General features: G+C 56.9%; 1 protein-coding gene across 13 annotated transcripts in view; it reads left to right on the top strand.

Annotated features, from left to right (window-relative positions):
- Nucleotides 1-1,061: 1,061 nt before the first annotated feature.
- Nucleotides 1,062-24,414, top strand: part of ARHGEF2 (Rho/Rac guanine nucleotide exchange factor 2) — a 38,776-nt gene continuing 15,423 nt past the window's right edge. For 4 of the 13 annotated variants that reach the window (XM_032845193.1, XM_032845196.1, XM_032845192.1 and 1 more), the window contains exon 1: nt 18,235-18,379. In XM_032845193.1, coding sequence (XP_032701084.1) covers nt 18,317-18,379 — 63 coding nt within the window. In that variant the 5' untranslated portion in view covers nt 18,235-18,316. Of the gene's footprint in view, nt 1,173-3,166; nt 3,466-4,649; nt 4,768-12,436; nt 12,555-13,146; nt 13,187-14,523; nt 14,618-17,937; nt 18,003-18,234; nt 18,380-24,414 lie in introns of those variants that run through there. The other 9 variants (XM_032845183.1, XM_032845188.1, XM_032845186.1 and 6 more) reach the window with 5 other exon arrangements.

The raw sequence follows: 24,414 nt of genomic DNA, 5'->3' as shown, positions 1-24,414 counted from the left end.
GTAACGCCGACCCAGCCGCAGACCGTATGTTAGTGAATGAGCGGGCCGTGTTCCAAAATAGCCTTTATTTATGCTCACTGAAATCTGAATTTCACAGAATTTTTATGTGTCACAAAGTAGTGTTCTTCTTTGGATCCCCCCCCCCCCCCCTTTAAGAAAAATAGCAGGACAGATCTGGCCCACAGAGTCCACTAGCCGCTGCCCCTGTGACCAGAGCACCCTGCCCCCACTTCTCCCCCAGGCTCTGCTGGCCCTTCTCCCTGCAGATGCTGGCTACGGCCCTGTCCTTTCCATCGAGGGCGGTCATGGCCACAAGTCCCCGTCGTGCTGTGTTACTACGCGCCCGCGAGCTCTCCAGACGTCTCAGTCTCAGACTTTTGAATAACAGAGACCTCTCTCTCTCTCTCCCTGTGTGCTCCCGTCCCAGCGCCCCGGTGTGCCCCACAAAGTACGGGTGACCCGTGTGGTCAGTGGACGGCCCCCACTCCGAGCAGGGGCAGGAGATGCTGATGGTGTGCGCTGGTGGGGAAACCATGCAATCCAGAGACAAGAAGATAAAGCGACTTCTTAGAGCCCCTTCCTGCTCTCCTCCCAGGCCTTCCTCTGGAGCATCTGACCCCAGACCCATTTCAGAGTCTCCTATCTCTGCTCCACAGAAGTGGGTAGTGACATGATGGGATCTCATTAATGGCTAAATAAAGCCATTGTGCGAGGGCCAGCCCTGGCCACTGCCCGGCACCATTTCCTGAGCTCCGGAGGCTGGGGGAGCCGGGAGGGGCCTGGCGGGAGCTGGCGGAGGAGAGGGGAGAAGGCAACCATGCGGGCAGCTTGCATCTCAGAAAGTGGAAGGAGGAATGTCTCCGGGAGGGGCTGAGGGAGCCCTGCTACACCTCATCCCTCTGAGGGACAGAATGGACATTATTGACATTGTGGCGTGGAGGGGCGGGGTTGAGAGACCAGGACAAATGGAGAGAAACGGAATGAAGATATGAGGCAGAAGGAGCCCCATCGGGTACATTTGCACAGAGGGCGGAGGCCGGGAATGAGTGACGCAGGCGCTGGGCAAAGGTGGGTCTCCTAGAAGAGGCCAGACTCCAGCTGGTCGGAGCCCGAGGAAGAAGGGTGGGATTTCAGGACCAGAGCCTCTGTCTACCACGTACCCTCTGCAGCAGGTAGCATCCCCAGGGACAGAGGGGAGGAAACGCTTCCCACCAAATCCAGCGCCACACACCCCACTGGGGCGGGCATAGTAGACAGAAGCTGGGGCTGGTGACTCCGGCCCCGGCGGCCTCTTTTGTGAGGTCTCTGCCCCGTTTCCACCTCCCCCTGCTCCTCTGTTCCCAGGGAGCACCCCGGGTCCTCCTCTAGCCTCCACCCCCAGCCTCTCACAATACTTTGTGTGCCATTTCCCTCTCCCTGCCCCCGACCACCAGCTCTGGAGACCCTTAGAGGGCAGGCTGAGGCTCTGGCCCTCGGACTGTGCCACGCTGGCTGTGGCGCTGCCTGTCCCATTTCTAGCCAGCACGTCAGGTGCACCAGGCCGTGTTTGCAGACGCAGAGAGAGTGGACTTGTCCTGGCGGCTGGCTGCGGGCCCCACGCCCACCCCCACCCCTGTGGCTCCCCGGTGTGAGGATCGTGGCCCAGCTTTCCAGGCCTCTCCCTTCCCCCTCTGTGCTGCTCTGAGCCGTTGGTGGGGCCGCAGGTGCACCTGCCTTGGCCCGTGCGCTCACCCCCTTCCTTCCTTGCTGTGGCCAGGACTGCACAAGGGCCTCTCTCAGGTGCTGGGTGGAGCGAGGGGTGGGGACAGGTTGTAGGGACAGTAGAAGAGTGGCTTGAAGGAACCGCCTTCTGACAATGGGACTTCTGGTGTGGATGGTGAGGAGTAAGGTGACAGAGGGAGGCTGGACGCCCTCGTGGAGAGCCTGTGAGTGGGTGGAGGACTCTGGCTCCCCGCTTGCTGGTCCTCCGGGGCCCTCCCAGCAGCTCCACTAGGAGACTCCCGCTAGCAGAAGACCCCGCAGGGACAGGGCCTGGGAGACAGCAGCCCAAGGACCGGCAGGAAAGGAGAGGTCCCGCCCGCCCCCCACCACCTCTGGTCCTTGGTACCTCATTGAGGAGTGGGGCGTCTCAGCTTCAACTTTAAGAGCTCCTGAGGGTTCTTAACTCTGAGACACACTGAGGCCGGCCCAGAGGGTCGCCGGGCGTGGGAGCGTTGGGCGGCAAGAATAGTGCCCATGTCAGGGACAGAAGAAACTTCCAGGTGGCGGCCAGTGGTGTCCAGTGCACTGCTTCTGGAGAGAGGACTTTCGGCTCTGTTCCTTCCACATGACCAGCCTTGGAGGGGCGAAACCAGATGCTCTCTTGTGAACTGTCCCCCCCGCCCCTCTGTCTGCCTAGACTCCCCCCTTGAAGCCAACCACTCACCCCTCTAGGCCCCTCACTCCCTTAGGTTCCCTCTTCCTGAGTTTCTTTTCTTTTCTTTTTAATTAAAGATTTTATTCATTTATTTGACAGAGATCACAAGTAGGCAGAGAGGCAGGCAGAGGGAGTGGGAAGCAGGCTTCCCGCTGAGCAGAGAGCCCGATTCGGGGCTCGATTCCAGGACCCTGAGATCATGACCTGAGCCGAAGGCAGACACTTAACCCACGGAGCCACCCAGGCGCCCCCTTCCTGAGTTTTCTAAGGGGCTACGAGCTCACTCCTTCCACAGCCCACAGCCTTCTGTCGCACCTCACTGGCCACTCCGGCCACTCAGTCATCTGTGATTTGGGTTTCTGTCTCTGTACACGCACACGTGTGCACACACGTGTGCACGCGCGCACACACTCCTGCACACACACGCACACACGCATGTGCACAAAGGCTGTGAATTCCTTAAGGACAGGAACGGTATCTGTCTCTTTGCTTGGCTGGGTTTTCTGCTGTGCCGGTCAGTGCTCAGGACATGGGAGCATCCTGGGGGAACGAGGATGTCCTCACGCCCTGGAGAGAGCACTGGGCTGGGAGTCAGCGAAGCTGCTTGCCCCTCTGGGCTCTGGGCCAGCCACGCCCCAGCTCTGCGCCTGGGGAAAGGAAGGGTTGGCTGTGATAACCCCCCAACCCCTCCTCCATCCCAGGATTCCAGGATTCTAGAACTCCTCTCACCCCTTTGTCTTCTTGACTCAGACTGGCCCGTGGGTGCCTCCCATGAACGGAGACGTCCCAGAGGTGTTTCTCGCAGGCGGAGACCTGGTGTCCCAAGGCCACACTCGCCGCTGCCTGTCTGCAGTCGAGTCCAGAGAGCAGCTGGAGGAAGACGAGGAGGAAGAGGAGGAGGAGGAGGAGGGAAAAACAGAGAAGGGAGATGGCTTCCACGCTGTACCCCTCCGGAGGTCGGGGGCCTTCCGTGCCCATGGCCACAACCACAGCCTGTTCAAAAGACACAGCTGGGGGCCAGGCAGGGAGCACCAGGATCCACTGAGCAGGTAACCCCCGTGGGCCCCTGCCCCTCCTTTCCTCGAGTCCCAGACCCTGGAGAAAGGGGTTAGGCAGGGATGCCGGGAGCTGAGGACACCTGGGCCCTGGCCCTCCCTGGAGAGTCTGAACCCTGCCTGTCTCTGGCTTTTGGGGGAGATGACCCTGCTTTTCAAAGTGCGGCCCCCCTCGCTCCTCTCTGGCTGGTCTGGGGGCAGGTGGGGGAGGCCGTGGAGGGGAAGGGACAGGCCATGTTGCCTCCACCTCCCACTCTGGGTTTCACTGACCCATAGAGCTGGAAGGGACTCAGGGATCATGGGGCCCAAACTTGTCCCTGTGCAGCTGAGGGAAGTGAGCCCAGAGAGCTTTGGAGACTCCTTGGGCAGCGTCCCCGGGCTGGGGCATTGCTGGTTCTAGGCTGACCCAGACGCAGGATGTCATAAGCATGTCCGTACAGCGGCGCAGGGCGGGGAGAGGTCTGTGAGCGTCTTTCTGCTTGGCCGAAGACGGAGACCAGCTCTCCTCGTCTTCTGGAAAACCCCTGACCACTTCCCCAAAGACAGGGGAAGTCAGAGAGAAGGTCTGGGGGCCAACGTGGCGAGCTCAGTGTGACGGGCTCTGAGAGGAAGGGCACTGACTGCTCTGGCCGTGGTCCCCAGGGGCAGGTTTGCTCAGCTCCGGTGAGTAGACCAAGCTCCTGGGCCCAGCTGGCTGAGCTGGGGGAGGAAGGACCCTGTGCCGGGTCCCTGAACGGACTCAGCTGGGCAGCCTGGCCCACGGAGCTCATGGAACCTTCCAGAGAGCAGCCTGTCGGAGGCAGAGATGCCTGGGGATCCCCATGGGGCGCCAGCTGTATCGCAGGGTCTTTGAGGGGTCACCTTTCGCCATCGGGCACTGATTCTGCCCCTTGGGCATTGGAGGGGCTAAGCTGGGCATCTGAATCCGGGCAAGGAATGAGACTGCAGCTTGCCGCGGGGTCTGGCGAGCTCCGGTGTCCTTTCCGAGGACAGTACTGCCCCATGGCCAGCAGGGGCCACCCTTGCCCGCAGCTTCGCAAAAGCACAGCCCCAAAGGCCCAGTTTGGGTCTGGGCTGCATCTGTGCCATCAGGAAGGGCCCGGTGGGGCAGTGCCCCTCCCTGGTGCCCGTCACTAGCCACTAGGCACTGAGGGCAGTGGTGACAATGTGTGTTTCAGGCACGAACTGCAGGCACCGGGATGCACAGGCGCCAGGGAGGCCACCTTGCTGCAGAGCCGAGAGGAGCTGGACAACTTTCTGGGACCACAGCACCAAAGCAGTCAGCCCGCCCGCGCGGTATGGACAAGTGTCCCCACGGAGGCCAGAGCCTTCTCCCCGTCTCCTGCCCCCTTGCTTGTCCAGCCACCGCTCTGTGCCCCTTCTGTCCTGCCAGCCGCCGGGTCTCTCTGTGCCCAGACCTCGTCCCGATTCCGACTCACTGAGGCTGTGTCTGTTGTGTGTGTAGCCCTCTGTCCGCCTCCCCGGGTCCGCGCGCCCTGTCCCCCACTCCTGGTGTCCTGCCCCTGCCTCTCTCTCTACGACTCGCTGTCCCCACCTTTCTAAGTCTGAGCTCTGCACTGATGTGGGCCTCTCTGCTCCTCTCATGAAAAGGCCCCTGTTCCCCTAATTGTGATAACCACTTCTTTCTGTGGGCCCCACATTTCTCAGCTTGGAGCCCAACTTAGAATGTGTAGGATGAAACCAGGCGTCTCATGCCCTGAAAGGCAGTGATCTCCAACAAGAGCATCATAGACTGGTGAATGAGAAAGGGCACAGAGTCTGCCCCGACTTCTGGCTTAAGGGAACGGATCTGGCGGATCTCAAGCCAGGACCTAGGGACCCTTGGGGATACACAGGCCTTTAGAGGCACCTCTGGATCGGCTAAGCTCAGTCCCTCCAGCTCCTCCTCTAGCTGGCCAGGGACCCCAACACCAGCCTCCTAGGGCCAGCCTGTGGCTTGGGGGAGAGGGCAAGGGAGATGGGCCGCTGCAGGCAGTGGCTGGACCCTTCTCATCCTGCCGGCATCCCCACGGACCCCCACCCCCCACAGTGTGGTGCTGCAGGAGGAACAGGGTGGGGAGGCAGACCAGCTTCCAGGTCCTTCACGTACCTGCTAGAGGACCTAGCTCATCTCTCCAAAACTCAGGATAATAAAAACTGCCTTTTAAAGTTATCATTATTTTGAGGGGTGCCCGGGTGGCTCAGATGGTAAGGCGTCTGCCTTCGGCTCAGGTCATGATCCCAGGGTCCCGGGATCGAGCCCCTCATCGGGCTCCCTGCTCAGCATGGAGTCCACTTCTGCCCCTCTCTCCCCACTGCCTGCCCTACTTGTGCCTCTCAGTCTCTCTGTCAAATAAATAAATAAAATCTTTAAAAAATTAAATTAAATTAAATTAAAATTAAAATTAAATAGTTATGATTATTTTGAAAAGAAAAACAAAAAAGGAAGGAAGTACAAGTGCCCAGTACAGAGGCTGGCCCTCAGGCTGAGCTCGAGGACACGCAGATCCTCTCCCCTGCTCTCCCTCAGCCCCACCTGCTCCCTACCTTCCTGCCCTGCTCCCGTTCCTCCCCTCCCCTCCCCTCTCCTCTCTTCTCTCCTCTCCTCTCCTCTCCTAATCTTCAAGCCCTCCCCCTTGTGTTTCTCCCTGTCTATATGTTGGTGTTTTTGTTTCTTCCTCCAGAGCCAGTGCATACAAACACCACCAAGGTCTAGGGGCCAAAAGCTCCAGGCTCACAAGGGTGGCCCTCGGCCTGCAGAGGGGGGGGGCCTGGGGCCCCCAGGAGGTATTCTGTGTGGCCAGCGCAGAGCGGACCCCTCTAAGACTCAGCGCTGGGGCTGCTGGCCCCCTCAGTCAGTAGAGCACGTGACTCTTAATCTCCAGGTCGTGAGTTCCAGCCCCACATTGGGCCTAGAGATAACATTAAAAAAAAAAAAAAAAAAAAGAGGGGCGCCTGAGTGGCTCAGTGGGTTAAAGCCTCTGCCTTTGGCTCAGGTCATGATCCCAGGGTATTGGGATAAAGCCCCGCATCAGGCTCTCTGCTTCCCCCTCTGCCTCTCTGCCTACTTGTGATCTCTGCCTGTCAAATAAATAAATAAAATCTTAAAAAGAAAAAATGGGCAGAGGATCTGAATAGACATTTTATTTAAAAAAAAAAAAAGATTCAGATGTCTTTTTTTTCCTTCTTCTTAACCAGACGCCACACCCAACGTGGGGCTGGAACTCAGGACCCTGAGATCAAGAGTTGCAGGCTCCGCCCCAACTGAGCCCTCCAGGCTTCTCCTAGGTTCAGACTCTTAAGTGGGGCCTGCGCTCTTCCCTTTGCCAGAGTGACTAGGACCCCCTGCTGTATTTCCCTTTCTGTCTCTCTCTCTTTGTTTTTAAGATTTTATTTTTATTTATTTATTTATTTATTTATTTATTATTAAAAGGATTTTATTTATTTATTTGACAGATCACAAGTAGGCAGAGAGGCAGGCAAAGACAGAGAGAGGGAAGCAGGCTCCCGCTGAGCAGAGAGCCTGATTTGGGGCTTGATCCCAGGACCCTGGGATCATGACCTGAGCCGAAGGCAGAGGCTTTAACCCACTGAGCCACCCAGGTGCCCCTAAGATTTTATTTTTAAGTAATCTCTATCCCCAATGTGGGGCTCAAACCCAGAACCCTGAGATTAAGAGTCCCTTGCTGCACCAGCTGAGCCAGCCAGGCGACCCTCCCTTTCATCTTTAAGTCCGTGTTTGAAATCGAATGCCCAGTAAATCAGCCCCCACCTCTAGCCCTCCAACACCACCAATGCCTGGGGGGGTCTTGGTCTTGCCTTTGTCCCCTCTGCTGTTCCCTCACCTGTACCACCAGAGATAATCACTACCTTGAATTTTCTTTATAACCCATCCACATTTATAGTTTAACACAAATATATATACATTACCTAATAATATATTAATTTTAATTTTAAAATTAATTTTAAAACAATGATGTTACATGGTACAAAATGGTCTATAATCTGCATTTTCAGTCCACACTGTATTTAATTTTTATCAATGTGTTGCCGACAGTTCCGGTTTATTCATTCTCATCCCACTCTGCCCTCGAACGTGTAGATAAGGTCCGCTCTGTTGTCCCAAGCAGTGTCACCGTGAACCTGCTGTTATCAGTCTTCTGGCGCACATTTGTAAGCGTTTCCCGAGGGCAGACACCTCGGTGGGGGGAGCTGTGGGGTGACAGCGCGCCTCAAACTTACAAGATCTGCTTGCAGACTGCTTCCTCCCCCTCGGAAGTATGGGAGAGGTCCTCTTGATCCTCATCTTTCCCAGCATTCAGAGGCATTAGACTTTGTAATGCTGCCAGTCTAGGGATTATAAACCTCACTGAAGCACTGACCTCGACGTTGCGCGCGACGCGTGCTATTAAGCATCTTCTCCCGTGGACACAGGTCCTTTGTGTTTCCTCTTCTGTGTTTCCTCTTCCTGTCTCTGTCCATGTCTCCCCTTTGTTATTATATACAGTGCATTGATCTTTTCACCACATGGTGAAAAATGGTTTGTCTTTTCCTTCTCCCGTGGTGACTTTACATAAACAGAATTTCCTAAATTTTATTTTTTTTATTTTTAAATATTTTCCTTTTAAAGAATCTCTACACCTCACGTGGGGTTCGAACTCACAACCCCCACATCAGGAGTCACATGCTCCACCAACTGGGGCAGCCAAGCACCCCTGAATTTCTTTCTTTCTTTTTTTTTTAAAGATTATTTATTTATTTATTTTCAGACAGAGATCACAAGTAGGCAGAGAGGCAGGGAGAGAGAGAGGAGGAAGCAGGCTCCCCGCTGAGCAGAGAGCCCGATGCGGGACTCAATCATGCGGGACCCTGGGATCATGACCTGAATCGAAGGCAGAGGCTTTAACCCACTGAGACACCCAGGCGCCCCGCACCCCTGAATTTCTTAATTTTTAAGAAGTAAACATTTATCAAAGTATAACATGTATACAAAACATGCATTAAAACATGTTTGAGATTTTAATTGGAATTGTAATGAATCTAGAGAATAATTTAGGGAAAGTTGACATCTGTACAATGTTGCTTCTTCCTTTCCATGAAGATAGTATACCTCTCTAATATTTTTTTTTTTCCCATACAGACCTTGTGGATATAGATGTATTCTTAGGTATATATATTTTTTTAAGATTTTATTCTTAGGTATATTATACTTCTTTTGTTGTTTTAAATTTTAGTCATTCTGGTGGATGTCTTAGAGGTATCTCATTATGGTTTTAATTTGCATGTCCCTGTTGAAACAGTTTGTTGGGCATTTTTCTTTCTTTTCTTTTCTTTTGCTTTCTTTTTTTTTTGAGAGAGAGAGAGAGACAGACCATGGTGGGGGAGGGGTAAGGGCTAGGGAGAGAGGGAGAGAATCCCAAGCAGACTACAAGCTCAGCACTGAATCTGATGTGGGGATTAACCCTGAGAAAACAACATGAGGTGAAATCAGATGTTTAACAGAATAACCATCCAGGCACCCCACTTATTCATATTCTTATTGGCCATGTATATATCATCTTTTGTGAAACATCTGTCCAAGCCTTTATTCACTTTTTAAAAAAAGATTCTATTTTATGGGTTTCCTGGGTGACTCAGCCATTAAGCGTATGCTTTTGGCTCGGGTCCTGATCTGGGAGTCCTGGGATCAGGCCCCACATCAGGCTCCCTGCTCAGTAGGAAGCCCGCTTCTCCCTCTCCCTCTCACCCAGCTTGTGTTCCCTCTCTCACTGTCTCTGTCTCTGTCAAATAAATAAATAAAATCTTTTTTAAAAATTCTACTTTATGGGGCACCTAGATGGCTCAGTTTTTGGACTTCTGCCTTTGGCTCAGGTTATGGTCTCAGGGTCCTGGGATTGAGCCCCGAATCAGGCTCCCTGCTAGGCAGGAAGCCTTCTTCTCCCTCTCCCATTCCCACTGCTTGTGCTCCCTCTCTCTGTGTGTCTCTATCTGTCAAATAAATAAATAAAGTCTTAAAAAATAATTTTTAAAAAAGGGAAAAAAGCCTATTTTATTTATTGAACACAGAGAGAGAGAGAGTGCAAGCAGGGGTAGTGGCAGCTGGCTCCCTTCTGAGCAAGGAGCCTGAGTGGGGCTCAATCCCAGGACCCTGGGTTCATGACCTGAGCTGAAGGCAGAGGCTTTAACCCACTGAGCCACCCAGGCACCCTATACTCATTTATCTTGCTAAACTCTCTCTTGTTTCTTGTTATTACATTTTTTTTAATGGAATCCTCCTTTTTAAAATATTTTATTTATTTATTTGACAGACAGGAATCACAACTAGGCAGAGAGGCAGGCAGAGAGAGAGAAGGAAGAGGGCTCCCTGCTGAGGGGAGCCTGATGTGGGGCTGAGGCTCAATCCCAGGACTCCTGGGATCATGACCTGAGCCAAAGGCAGAGGCTTTAACCCACTGAGCCATCCAGGTGCCCCTGTTATTACAATTTTTAAAAAGATTTTATTTAGGGCGCCTCATATCAGTGAGATCATATGATAATTGTCTTATGATAATTGTATTTCTCTGACTTATTTCGCTTAGCATAATACCATCTAGTTCCATCCACGTCATTGCAAATGGCAAGATTTCATTTTTGATGGCTGCATAGTATTCCATTGTAGACATATACCACATCTTTATCCATTCATCTGTTGATGGACATCTATGGCCTGGTGCATTTTGTTTTATTTATAGAAAGATTAATTAACTACCAATTTCATTTCTTTAATAGGACCATTCAGACTTTCTATTTCTTCTAGACTTAATTTTATTAAGTTATATATAGATACACATACACATTTTTATAAGGAATTTTGTTTGCATTTTCAAAATTGCTATCATCAGGACACCTGGGTGACTTGGTTGGTTAAGTGTCTGCCTTCAGCTCAGGTCATGATCCCAGAGTCCCAGGATCAAGTCCTATATCACCCAATGGGGAGTCTCTGACCCTGCCCTTCTCGTGCATGTCTTTCCTCTCTCTCACTCTTTCTCTCTCAAATAAATAAATAAAATCTTTTCTATTTTTAGAGAAAATTTTATATCACCATCACTCATCAATCATTAATTTTGAATCAAAAGCACTTAGTTTAATAAAAGTATAAATAAAATCTTTTTAAAAATTGCTATCATCAAGTTGTGGGCAGTCTTCTCCTGCTTTCCTTTTTTTTTTTTTTTAAAGATTTTATTTATTTATTTGACAGAGAGAGATCACAATCAGGCAGAGAGGTAGGCAGAGGTTGGGGGGGAAGCAGGCTCCCCGCTGAGCAGAGAGCCCGATGCAGGGCCCGATCCCAGGACCCTGAGATCATGACCTGAGCCAGAGGGAGAGGCTTAACCCACTGAGCCCCCCAGGTGCCCCTTCTCCTGCCTTTCCAATCACTGGGTCTGCCCCACATTCTTCCTCAGTTTGTCCCTTCCCTCAGTCTGCCCATCTTACTGGAGGTTTGTCTACAACTTTTGGCTTTATTGATCCTGTTTTGTGTTTACTGCTCTGTTGATTTCTGCCTTTTTAATTTTTTTTTTTTAAGTAATCTTTCTGTCCAACATGAGGCTCAAACTCACCTCCCTGAGATCGTGATTAACATCCTTGGCCAAATGTGTCATCCAGATGCCCTGCTTTCCGCTTTTATCCATACTGTATCCTTCCTTCTGCTTTCTCTGAGCTTGTTCTGTTCTTTTTCTAACCTTTTGAAGTTGACCTAGTTCATTAATTTTCAGCTTTTCAAATTTTTTGATATAAACATTTTAAGGCTATAAATTCCTTCCAAAAAACTACTTTGGCCATTTCCACAAGTTCCGCTCTGTGGTTTTATAGTATTTTCATTATTATTGTTATAAAATATAATTTTAAAGAGATTTTATGGTTTATTTTTATTTAATTTTTTAAGATTTTATTTCATTTACTGTTGTTATAAAATATCTTTATTTTTAAGATTTTATTTTTAAGTACTCTGTACTCAACATGTGGCTCCGAGATCATGACCTGAGCCAGAGGCAGGTGCTTCACCTACTGAGTCCCCCAGGCGCTCCTAGTTTTACGTGTTTTAAACTTTATATGAATGTAATCATACAGGACATACCTTTTTTGTGTCTTGACTCTTTCCCTCGCTGTTGTGCTTGTGAGAGTCACCCTTATTGTTAGGCGAGCTGCAGTGTGTTTCGTTTTCTCTGTTGACAAGAACTTTGATGTGTTACACCCCGGGTTCCTTATCCTGTCCATTGGAAAAGGATTTCTGGCTTGTTTCCTGTGGTCTCTATGATACAGGTGATTTGAAATGTGTTGAAATTTGCCTTATGACCTGATACGTGACCAGTTTTTGTAATGCTTCATGTAGGCTTGAGAAAAACATTTATTTCCTAAGGGTTGGGTGTGTGGTTCATGAATGTTCCTGCTTCCTTTTGTCTTACCCCCAGGCTGTCTCAGTCGTGTCCTTTCCTTTTTATTACCTGCCTGGTCTCTATAGTTTGAGTCTGTCGTGTCTGGAAACCCTTTGGGGTACATTTTTTCTTTTTACTTATTTGACAGACAGATCACAAGTAGGCAGAGAGGCAGGCAGAGAGAGAGGAGGAAGCAGGCTCCCCGCTGAGTGGAGAGCCCAATGTGGGGCTTGATCCCAGGACTCTGGGATCATGACCCGAACCGAAAGCAGAGGCTTAACCCACTGAGCCCCCCAGGCGCCCCTGGGGTACAGTTTTCCTAAGTGATTCTCTGTGCTGGCTTGAGCTGCAGCAGAAGGCTGAAGGCTAAGTGGCAGGAATGACTTGCCAGGGATTCCCGGTGGAATGTCGCAATGTCGCAGATGTGGGGAGTACAGAGAGGGTGGGAGGCCTGAGGGTGTGAGGTAGGCCCTCTGCGGGAAAGTGGGAGCTCAGAGAGCGGGAGTGGGATGAAGCCTGACCTCCTGTGGGGGTTCTCCACATGATTCTAGGGTCAGAATTGCTGTCATCCGTCTGCTGGCGCTTTGGCCCACTCGGCCCCTGGCGTGCTCTCCAAGTCTGTATCCATGAGTGGCATCAGTAGCCTCTTGGGATGCTCCGATCCAGCTGGTGAGTGGGGGTGGGGAGCGAGGCAGCGCTGGCCCCTTCCCTCTTCTGTCTTGCCACCACCCCTCCGGTGTAGCCGGACGTTCCTGGGTTCCGTTTAACCACACACCCTTGGCAACACCAAAATGCCTCTGTTCCAGTGAGAGATCTGAATTCAGGACTTTGGCATTCTAAGACTCTCCTTCCAGTGAAGGAAGACATAAGACAGATTGCGGCTCCCCAGCTCCCCCTGTCTGTGGAGAGGGAGGACACTTACCTGTGATGGACCTTGTCCTCAGGAGGACGCCCTGCGAGCTGGGAGCTGGGGTAAAAGCTCTGCTCTCTCCGTTCCCAGAAGCAGGAGTGAGACGTCCATCCTCCGCCCCTGCTCCGCAGAGCCCTCCCTCTCCGCTCCGTTCCCTGGTTCCTTGGTCCCTCAGCTCTGGTCCACTCAGACCCCAACTCCCTCCCTCCTCCCAAGCACCGGTCCCCAGGAACTGCTGCGGGAGCACCTGCAGCTTGGGAACCTGACCTGGGTGGAGGGGGCGGGGGAGGCAGGCCCGGTGTCTTTGTCTGGCTTTAGCCAGACACCTCTGGTCTCCTTCTGTGTTGGCAGGGACCTTACGCCAGTCCTCTGCCGCTGCCCTCAGCCAAAGGTAAGTTTGGGAGACCCGCAGCCCTTCAAAGGCCTTGCTGGAAGAGGGGTGATGGGCCTGGACCACGGATGTTGTAACTCTGTGTCTCTGCTTCCTGAAACGTTGCTCCCCTTAACATTTTTTTAAAAAGATATTTATTTAGACCAGGTGCATGTGAGTGGTGGGGAGGGGCAGAGGGAAAGGGAGAGGGAGAACCTCAAGCAGACTCTGCGCTGGGTGGGGAGCCCGATGGTGGCCTTGATCTTGCGACCCCGAGATCATGACCTGAGCCAGAATCAAGGGTGGGACACAACCTCTGAGCCACCCATGCGCCCCTCCCCTTAACATTTCTGTTCAAAACCCTCCAAATGTCCCTCTGTCTGAGCTGCCCAAGAATTCGCCCTCTTCCCAGTCTTCAGCCAAGGAAGACTTAGAAAGTTCCTAGCAGCTCCATTGGACAGTAAGGCAATTAGGGAAAGACAAGTTGTATCCAGACCCCAGGCGGTCAGAGGAATAAGACAGCGGGACCCGTTTGCTGTTGTCACTGACAGAGCGCTGAGTGGGCAGATGGGCTGTTGGACCTTCCCACAGAGAGACGGTGGTCAAGGACCCCACGGACAGCTTTGGAGGCTCAGATCATTGACCAATGGGGAGTGGCTGGGGAGGGCAGGGGCTGCAGGCCTAGCTCAGGAATTGTGGTGGAGTCTGGGAAATTTTTGCGGCCATGAAAATCAGTGCATCGAATCAGCACCTGTCTCTTTGGCTCCTGCCACCCAAGCCGGGCCGGAGTGGCTTAGCCCTCCAGACAGTGCTGCCGAACCCGCTGGCCGTGGCCCTTTAAGATGCCGAGCTCTGATCTGTGTCCTGAAGACCTCAGGCTGACACATCCTCCTGGCTCCGGGTTTGGGATTAGCTCATGGGATGGGGCTGATGAAATCCCAGGAAATCCACTCCTTATTGGCTTCAGGCCCAGAGGCCCTTTCCAGACACACAGAGGGTCGCACAGAGGCGCTTGTGTTTTGAGGCGAGCATGGAGCATGGCGCTCCGGAGAGCCCTCGCCCCGCATCTGCCCCTGGGGAGCAGAGCAAGAGGAGACTGAGTTAGGTAGGAGAGTAGGGGAGGAAGCCTGGAGTCCTCCTCACAGACAGAGGGGCCTGACCACATCTGTCTGCATCTGGGAAGTGGGGGTGGGCTGTGGGGTCTCTGTCTCCAGGCCCTCCAGGCTGTCCTCAGACCTCCGGGCCAAGGCGCCCACGCTGGCCGCCAGTCTCTCCGTCTCTCTGGGAGCAGCTTGCTTCTTTTCCCAGCTCCGTCTCCCTCTCTTCACCTCTCCTTCCCCACCCCTCGGCCCCTGTAGCTGTAGCCAACTGGAACGGGGCTCTGGAAGCTGGACAGGCTCCCCTCTGCAGCGCACCCTCAGCTTCCTCCTGGGCATGACCGGAAAGGCCAAGGTAGGAGACGCTGGGGAAGTAGGAGGCCTGGTCCTCCTTGCCCTCCCTGCACCCCTTCCTCCTCACCCCCCATCTGCTCCCCTCCCCAGCTTCCCGGGAGACAGACGCTCAGGGCAGTGGTTCACACGCTAGCTGTCCCAGACTCCCTCCCTGTATCCCAGGGCATCCGTCAGCTTTCCTGGGCTCTCCCCAGGCCTCCCCACTCAGCAGCCAGCTTCAGCTGCGGACAGCTGGAAGAGGGGAAGGGCAGAAGTTTCAGAGGCTGACGGGCGCCCAGCCCTCCCTCCCTCGAGGCCTCCCATAGCTACCCAGGTGGACAGCAGAGATCTGAGCCGTTGGATATAATCATGATCGTAATTATAGCAAGCCTTTTTACTTCTTTGGAGAGTATTAGGGTTTGCAAAGTGCTTTTACACTTATAATTGTATGGGTGGATGCGGCAGTTGAAGGAGTTGAAAGGAGACTACAGGCAGAGGGGCAGCCTGGGGAGTGTATGGTTTCGGGAGCACACACACACCCCGTGGTTCTGCCCCTAGGAAGGTGAAGGTGTTCTGCCCTCCCACTTCTTAGCACCGGGGTCTGTGAAGCCCTGGGCTCTGTGAAACTGGGAGCTCTCCTGCTCCTTGAATGTATTTCCACTTCCTTCATTTATGGGCAGAATGAGCCACCCCCTTTTCCTCTCCAGACCCCCCCCCCAAGTATGCAAGTACTTTCCAACCTGGGGCTGCTTCTGAGCATTGAGAGAAGCCCCAGCAGAAACACCCTCCTGTGCAGCTCCAAGAGCCATGGGACTCTGACCCAGGAAAGTCGCTGGGCTCCCTGCCCCCCCTCCCGCCCCCTTCCCCAGTCCAGGCTCGCCCCTCTGCCAGCCTCAGGAATGTGTGTGCGCCTCTCAGGGCCTCCCCCCTCCGCTGTCCCTCCCACTCTGGGCTCCGGACTGCAGTGAAGCAGGTAAACACGGGGGTGGGGCTGGAGAGAAGGCCAGCAGTGAGAGAGGAAGTGGCTTATTCCTTCCTATTTGACTAGAGTCATCATGTGGACAAAACACTTCTCCAGAGGTCATCTCATTTCGTTCTTACAACAAAGATAAGAATTTTAATCTCCATTTTGCAGACAAGATAACTTTAGGGTCCCACAGTTATTAAGGGGCAGAGCTGTGTTGGGGACCCTGGGCTTTGACTCCACAGACCTCTGTCAGCTAACCTCCCCTCACCTGCTCCTCCCCTCTCTTCCCTTCCACCATCTTGGGATGGATGGCCCCTGGAATCAGTCAGGCCTCAGTCTTTCTGTCCTGGAATATATAAGGTCCAGAGCCACGGAAAGAACACACACACTTGTGGGCACTGTGGCTCTCAGGCCTGGGCGTCACTGGGACTCTGACTGTCCATCTCCTGGCCAACACCAGGACCCTGCCTGGGACGGCCTTCCCACCCATGAAGTGTACCGACCACATTTATCAAGTTAAAGGAGCTATTTTATTCTATTTATTTTTAAATAAATAAAAGGGGAGGGAGGGGGAAAGAGAGGAGAGGGAGAGGGAATCTTGAGCACACTCTGCCCTGAGCAGGGAGCCCAATGCCAGGCTTGATCCCACCACTGGGAGACTGTGACCCCAACAGAAACCAAGAGTCAGAGTCCCCACGGACTATACCACCAGGTGCCCTTTAAGATTTTATTTGTAAGAAATCGCTACACCCAGAGTGGGTTTTGAACTCACAACCCCGAGATCAAGAGTCGCAAGCTCTGGGCGTGGCCACTCTAAGATTCTGGCCAAAATTAGGGTTGCCTTTTGTTTCAGGGTATCTGAAAAAATAATTTCTGAAAATCTGGGAAGTATCAATGGATAGGAGTGGGGTGGGGTGGCTAGAGGGATTGGGATGCAAGTGGGGTGGTTTTGGAAGCGATCCCAGGGCTACAGAGGATGAATATTTAGTCAGGCAGCTGGCCTAGCTCAGCGAAAGTCCAGGGTTTCTCAAGGTGGATGGGTTTCCTGTACCCACTCCCAAGCCCCTGCCACTCATTTCCTAATGGGAAAGGGCAGATACAGGGCGAGGGGCAGGCTGGGAGGTAAAGCCCACTGGAGATGGGGGTAGAGGCAGAAAAGGCTGGAACCTTAGGTCTGCTTCTTTCATGGAGACCTTCAGAGTCTGGGACCTGAGAAGCTCTCAGACCGTGGGATTCTAGTCTTGGCCTCACGGTCTGCCCACTGGGTCCCCATACTGCAGCATATGGGCTTTTAAGATTCCATCCGTAGCCTGTGGCACTCTCCCACCCCAGGCCTGGGAGAAAAGCTGAGGTCCTAGCCCACCCCTGGTCTCTGGGCCCCTAGTGGGTGGAGCGGGAGGCCTGGATTCTGGCTTCTGGTTGTCTGGTTTTAAATTTAGTACATTCCTCAGCCCTGCCTGCTGATTGCGGGGAGGGGGGAGGGTAAGTCTGGGGTTCCAGGCCAGGATGGCTGGTTGGGGGGAGTTCCTAGGGCCTTCCCATAAGGCCTCCCCCACAGGTGCAAGCCTGGAGGAACCAGCCTCTCTGCTGACCCTGGGAAAGTCCTTTTCTGCTTTCTAATTTCCATCCAGCCTGGGCTGGGTCGTCCCCTCTCCTCGTGTCTGGCCTTTGCTGTGCGCGGATCCTAAAAGGTGGAATGGGTGAGGAAGACGGTGATGAAGGAGTTGTGAGGCAGGAGGCCGGCTAGAGGAGCAGTGTGGGGGTGGTGCTGGGGGGTGAGGAGCCCAAGCGGCTCAGCCTTGGTGAGACATGGAGCCCAAAATAGTGGCAGAGGCTAAAATTGGCACCTACAGGAGTGCTGAGTTGGGCTGGGAACCTGAGGCAGCCAGGGCGGGGCGGGGCGGGGCGGGGAGCCACCGGCTCTGGGCTGGGCCTCCTGTCCCTCCTCCCCTCACACCTGCGGGGGGCCAGAACCAGGCCGGATCGCGCGCGTAGGATGCTCTGTCCCAAGGCTCTCCAGAGATGGGGGAGCCTCAGGGACCGAGATGAACTCTGATGTGGAAGGTTATACTGGGCGGGGGTGGGGGGATCCCAGCATCGGGAAACTCAGCTAAGGTGCTTCCGCAAAGGGTCCCGAAAGAATGCCCCAGTCCACCCCGCCTCTTGCGGGGAGACGGGCCAGACCCCAACTGCTCCCGGCCGAGGGCGGGCGGGTGTCTAGCCCGCTGGCTCCGGCCTGAGTGACAGCGGAGGGAAGCGGGGTTAGACACGGAAGGACTTTCCCGGCCTCGCGGCACCCACGGAGAAGGGGGCGTGGCCGGGGCGGGCCCGGGGGCGGGGCGGGCCGGGGGGCGGGGCCGGGAGCAGCCGCCGCGCGGGGCCGGGCGGGGCGGGGGCTGGCGGGAGAGCTCTCGGGCGCGCACCCTCGCCTCCACGCCCGGTAAAGACCAGCCTTTCGCTTCCCCCGGCGTTCCCCGCCCTCCCCCTGCCCTGCCCCCAGCGGCGCGCGGGGCCTGGCGGCGCGGGCAGCGCGGGCGGCGGGGCTCCCTGCAGAGCGCGCGGGGCTCCGGGGCGGAGGTCGGCGCGGGCAGGGCGCGCGGGGCCGACGGGGCTGCGGGAGGGCGGGCGGGCGGCGGGGCCAGCGGCGGCCCCCGCCCCCGGCCCGCAGGCAGGCTCGCGTTTGAGGAACTGCGCGGGGCCGCGCGCGCGAGCCGCCTTCCTGTCCCGGGACCGCCCGCCGCCGCCGCCCCGACCATGTCTCGGATCGAGTCGCTCACTCGCGCGCGGACCGAGCGGAGCCGGGAGCTGGCGAGCAAGGTGGGCTCGGGGCGGCCGGGCCGGGGTGGGGGGTGGGGGGGCGCCGGGGTCCCGGGGTGGGCGCACCGATCGCGCCGCGTCGCGCCCCCCCCCACCCCCGGCCCGGCCACCCGGGAAGAAAGTTGCTCGGGCAGGGGCCGGGCGGGAGGAGGGAGGCGCGCGTGTGGTCGGGCGGGCGCCCCTCGGCCCGGGAGTCCCGCGTCTAGCGGTCGCCGGCGTGGTCGGCCCCCTTTGTCCCCGCCATCCGGCGCAGGGCCCGGGAGGGCCGGTTTCCCGGTTCCTCCCGGCCTGCCCCGCCGCCGCCCCCACCCCCCAGACAAAAGTCAGCCCCCCCCCCGCAAAATGGACTTTCCAGCTGTGATTCACTTCTCCCCTCGGGTGGGCGGGTGGCTGGGGTCGGGACGCGGAGGGACCGCGCACTTCCTCCCCGAGCCGTCACCCTCAGCCGCCGGGAGCAGAGGTCTTTGTGTCGCTGGGACCCTTTTCCTCCGCCCTTGCGGCCCTGAGCACACCTGCTTCTGGAACAGGGGGTCTCGGGTCCCCGTCCCTGTCTGGCCCGCCCGCTTCCGAGCCCCAGTTCTCCCGGCCCTGAAACCGCGCCCGCGGCACTTTGCCTCCAACCCTCCCCCTCTCCCCTCTCATGTCTTCGTCTTGAGACCCATTCACCTACCACTTCAGAGCCTGGGCTGCAATTATCCTTGGCCCGCACTCCTCCCCAAGTGTCCTTTATTCCTTCTGTGTACCCTGGCTCTCTCTCAAAGGCCATGACCTCTGCACACCCCAGACCCCAGGAAGTGAGGTGGAGATGAGAAAGTTAGAGCTGGGAGCGCTGGCCGGCGGGCGGGGCCCCTCCCAGCTGCCCGGACGAGCACACTGTACCCATTATCAGGAGGGCCAGGACCCCGCCAATGGCTGGTTTAATCTCCAGCCTCCCTCTGATCCCGGTGTCCTGCCCCGGGTCCCAGTCTGTGCTTGTCACCAGCGCTGTTCTCTGGGAAAGGGGGCAGTACCCTTTGGGAGCCCAGGAAGATGGTGGAACGCCCTCCCCACACCTCCCTCCTAGCTCCTAGCCTGGCTGCCTGTCTTGAGGCTGAGTTAGGAGGGGTTCCATCCTGGAACTTTACCTTAAGGGGCTGGGATGAGCTTCTGCCAACAGGAAAGCAACCAGGGATTTGAGTAGGGCCTAAGACAGGAAGTGTGCTGGAGCAGGGGGTGGCCGCTGGGCTCCTCTCACCCCTGCCCGGGCCAGGCCCCAGCCCTGAAAGTCTGTTTATTTTTCGGCCGTTGGAGCTGAGACCCTGGAGTAAAGCCAGCGGGGGCAGAGAGGTTTTTTGAAACCACGGAAATTTGGTTCCACCCTAAAAAGGAAAGCCAAGAGGGAGCCGTGGGGGGCAGACCTGGAGAAGGGCTCTGAGAGGGTAGATACTGGGGTCTTTTTTCATGGGGAGGAGCTGGGGGTCCAGATACCTGGGTCCTCATGCCTTGTGTTTTTGGTGATGGGGGGACCAGGACTCCCGAAGCTTGGCTCTTTCTGTCCTGGGCCGGCCCTGGTTTGGGGAGTGGGGGGTTGGGGGGACCGAGTGGGTGGATCTGAGGGCAAAGCGCCGCTGGAGGAGGCTGGAGGAGGGCGGCTGTCGGTTTGGGTTGGTCGGAAGGGGAGGGCCGCCTCCGGAAAGCTGTGGTTACAGAAGGGGGGAGTTGGTGCTTGGCCAACAAACCCTGGATCCCCTCTCCCCCTCCCCCAGCACACCAGCTGTCTCTTTTCTTTTTATACTGTGGTGGGAAGTGGAGGGGGGCCTGTTGGAAATGAGATTGTTTGAGGAAGATGGTCTCCCCTGGTACCTGTTTGGAAGGCTGGGTTAGACCAAGCCCTGAGCCCACACTCCTGCCCCTTTCCTTGCCTGACACCCTGGAGCCTCCTTAGAGAAGGAGAAATGGGGGGGGTACCCCTTTCCCCCATCCTCACCAAGGCGGACTGTGTGGCCCCCTCCCCACGCTTCTTGTCTTGTCACCCCTTCCTCGCCGCTCCTCATTCTCTCTGCTCTGCTTCCTACCTTCCCAGGCCCAAACCCCATAGACGCCTTTCCCTCTGGCCCCCTGCTCTTCCACCTCCTCCGCCAAATCCTAACCTTCATATCTCCCAGAACAAAGGGTCCTTTCCTGTCTAGGAGTGTGCAGGGGCCTCCAGGATGGTCCGGGAGGCTGGGGTCCCTGTGGAGTCTGCAGGACCGCAGCACTGGAGCGTGCGGGGCAGGTGGAGTGGGAGAGAGGGAGAGGCGATTTCTTTGTTTGAGTAAGGAGAGGTGGCTGGCTTTGTGTGCAGGACGGACTGGGAGAGGCGCGGGAGCCAGAGAGGAGGGGTGGGTGAGCAGGGAGGGGCTGGCAGTTTTGCCAGAAAGTTTGGCAGGAATTGGGGGTCCCTAGGAGGTTGCAGCTTGTAGGGGCACAGGAAGAGGTGCTGGAGGTCATGGCGTTCTGGACAGAGCCAAGGATGGGGCAAGTTCCAGAGTGCTGCAGGTGCAGGGTGGGGGGGGGGGTATTGTGTCTGGGGAAGGCTCCCCTCCCACCCCCCAGCAGAGGGCTGAGACAGGGACCTGAGCTCAGGCCTGGCTTCCCTGCGACCTTGGATCCGGGAGGGGACAGGTGTGAATGTGTGACTCCCATGCGTGCATGGGACCTGTGTGTTGGGCGGTGTGTCTGTCTGTCCCCAGACTCCGGGTTACTGTTTCAAGCGGTGGTCACCAGATTTAGGGGTCCTGCTTTCTGGAAGTGTTTCCATTTTGAGTTCCTGTCTCCGGCGTGAGGGCCGTCTGGAGCCTGAGCAGGCAGATTGGTCAGGGCTCCCGGAGCCGGTGAGAGGAACGGCCGGAGGAGCTAGCTGGACCCTTCTGGTTTGTTTGTGTCTCTGGGGGCGGCGGTGTGTGCGGCCACCGCCCCCTCCCGAGTCAGCGGCCTGCCCTGTGCCAGGAGGGCAGGGAGGCCTGGTGGCCATTGTTTGCCCGCACAAACGCCCGTCTGTTCGCCTCCCCCCTCCCCTCCGCCTCTCTCTCCTGACCCGACAGGTGTGGCCAGGCAGGGGGCAGGCTGGGAGCCAGGAGGCCTGGGTCTCCGCTCCCCGTGGCCCGGGACGCCCCTCTGGTGCTTGGTCGGTGCGCCCGCCCCATTGTCTGGGGCTCATCCTCGTTCATCGAGTGAGTGTTTAGTAAGTGCCTTTGTGCGCTCCGCGGGGCTTTTCGTCTCGTTTCTGGCTTTGGCACTCACGCCTCCGGTGGGCCACCTTCTCCCCGGCCGCTGCTGTCACCTTGTTCCTGGAAGCCGGTGCAGAGCAGAGCCCGGCTGAGGCTGTCCTGAGCCCGGGGACCCGCTCGTCTCCCCAGTTCCTGGCCCCGAGCTCCTCCCTAGGACTCAGGGCCCTTCTCAGCCCACAGCCGCGCCCGGCTGGTCAGGGGCTGGGCCGCAGGTGACAAATCCCAGTGCAGCCCCAGCGCGCCCCAGCAGGAGGGCAGAGGCCTCCCCATCTTGGGGAAGGGGCAGAGGGAGCACGGGTGACTCTGAGCCCTGCGAGCCGAGGCCATGGTGTGTTTGCCCCTGGTGGAGGAGCGGGCCCCACAGAGCTCCTGGGCCTTGCTGCGACGGGCATGGGCCCTCAGGGTGAGCTCTGGTGTCGCCTTCTTCACGTCTGTCACACACACGGAAGGCAGAGTGCTGCTGTCCCGGAGATACAGTGCCCTCAGCCCTTCGCCCGAATTTCTCTGCCCAGCGTGACTGAGATCTAGAAGGACAATGGAGGGAAGCCTTGGGTTGGCCTCTTCTGGCCTCTGGAGGAAACCCCGCAGGGCCTAAGCTCAAAGGAAGCGGAGGAGGAGGAAGATGGGGAGACGGGGTGGGTTTTAATGGCACAGGGCGAGGGAGCTGCTGGGACCCCATGTCCCTCATCTGTCCGTCCTCCCACCCGTCCGTCCTTCCCTTCAAGCGCCGTTGACTGCCTGCCGTATAGGCTGCGGGCCAGGGGCTTGGAGTGACCTCCTCACGGCCTCCGGGGCTGGATGCTGGCCGGGCAGCAAGGGGCTCGGAGTGCGGGGGGTGGCTAGGGTGGCTTGGCCATCATGGCCCGTGTCTCACTGCAGGGGCTGGGCATGGAGCTGAAGGGCTGTGTCCGGCGGGTGGGGGGGTAGAGCGGAGACCGGTGGGACTATCTTAATGCCTGGAAGACAGTAGGACAGAACCAAACAGAGCCAAGCAAAGCCCACTCACTGCATCTCGGGAGCAGGGCCACCCCCCCCCCCCGCCGCCCCCGGGACCAGCCCTCCCGGCCGGGTGCTGGGCAGCCACACTGCCCAGGACAATAGCACTAGGCAGTGCCAGGACCGAGCAGCAGCTGAGCTGGGATGTGCCTGGGGGTCCCTCAGAGAGAGGCTGAGTGTGGGGAGCAGGGGAGGCTGGGCCCAGAGCACCAGGGCCTTCTGGGGCCATCAATGCCAGGGAGGAAAGGGCCTGGGATACTCTGTGCTCTGGCTGCCTGCCCCCTCCCTCCTCCTCCCACCTCTTTCCCAGGTGAGTCTCCAGGAGGCCCGAGGGCAGAGGCCGGAGGGCGGATGGCAATGGGAATGGGGACCTGGGGCAGCCAGGGCTGATCTCCAGCACCCCCCTTCTGGAGTTCAGCCCAACCCAGATGTATTCTTCTGCATGTTGGCTGGGTGCGCTGCTTTCCATGCAGATGCACTGACTGCTCAAAGTCATTTGTGTCCTAGAGAAGGCTGGGAGTGCGGGATAGGAGAGACAGGGTGTGGCAGTGAGGAGAGACCTTGGGACCTGGTCATTGAGGTCCCATGTCATTCAGAGGAGGATTTGATCTTCCAAGGAGCTATAATTTGGAGCAAGACAGATGGAAGTTAGACCAGAGGGAGAATTTTCTAGTCTGACAGGTGCTAGAGTGGGATGGAGGCCTCCAATGTTGGAGGCTGGTGCTGGAAGGCTGGGCTTCCCTAACCAGTCTTGGGGGAGGGGAAGGGAGAGAGAGGGGCCGCCTGGGCTGTAGTGAAGCCACTGGGGGAGGAGGTGAGAAGGGGAAGGCTGAGGGGAGGGGAGGTGACTAGGAAATTGGAAGAGGAGGAGGAGGAGGAGGGGAGAACTAGGTGATGCAAGTGAGGAGAGACATGCAGACCCCAGGCTCTGCCTGTCAGCAGATGGAGCCAGGGGAGAGGGGAACCCCGGCCCCGGAGACCTCAGGGCACTGTGGCCCAGTGCCCTCTGGCCCCCTACGCTGTTGACTCAGCTCCTGCACACTTCCCCTTTCTGCCCGGAGTGCAGAGAGCCCTGCAGAGAGCCCTCCTCTCACCAGCCCGGTGTGGTTTCCCTTCCAGCCTCTCAGCTGCTCTGGTGTGGGAGCCAAGTCGGGCACAAGCCTAGGGCTCTCGCAGGGCCCCAGCCAATGTCCCCCAGCCTGGGGCACCTGCTCTCAGCGTCGGCCACCTGGACCCCACTCTGTTCCTGGGAAGCTCGGAAGTCTGGGGAGCGGGGAATGTTCTTGACAGCCCGGTGCTGTTCACTGCCCTGGTGGGGGGGGCATCAGGGGTTCGAGGTGACTGAGGAAGGTCCCGGAATAGGTGGGAAGAAAGGCGTCCCACTCAGCCTCTTGGGGACAGAGAAGGGGAGAAATGACTTGACCTGCAGCTGCTGGGGCAGTAGGGGTGGGGACCCCTGGCCTCTCTGAGCCTGAAGAAGGACGTAGCGGGCAGAGGGCAGAGGCCAGAAAGGACTGCTGTGGGAGCCCAGTGAGCAGAGGGAGCAGGAGAAGGGGGAGGTGGGTTTCCGAGGCGAGCAGAAGGAACAAAAGTCAGACTTCCTGCCGGAAGGAAGGAGACCCGTGGGCTGCGTTTCCTTCCTCAAAGAGCCCAGAGCCAGGCTCCGGCCTCCCACAGGGGCCCTGGTGGTTTGGGGTCCAACCTCGGGGGTGGGGGCGGCCACAGAGGCTCTGGAGGGGCTCTTCCCCCCCCCCCCCCCCCCCCCCCCCCCCCCCCCCCCCCCCCCCCCCC

This window comes from Lontra canadensis, unplaced genomic scaffold, assembly GCF_010015895.1.
Source record: "Lontra canadensis isolate GAN:19392208 unplaced genomic scaffold, GSC_riverotter_1.0 scaffold160, whole genome shotgun sequence".
Classification (NCBI taxonomy): domain Eukaryota; kingdom Metazoa; phylum Chordata; class Mammalia; order Carnivora; family Mustelidae; genus Lontra; species Lontra canadensis.
This window is presented reverse-complemented; position numbering and strand designations above follow the sequence as displayed.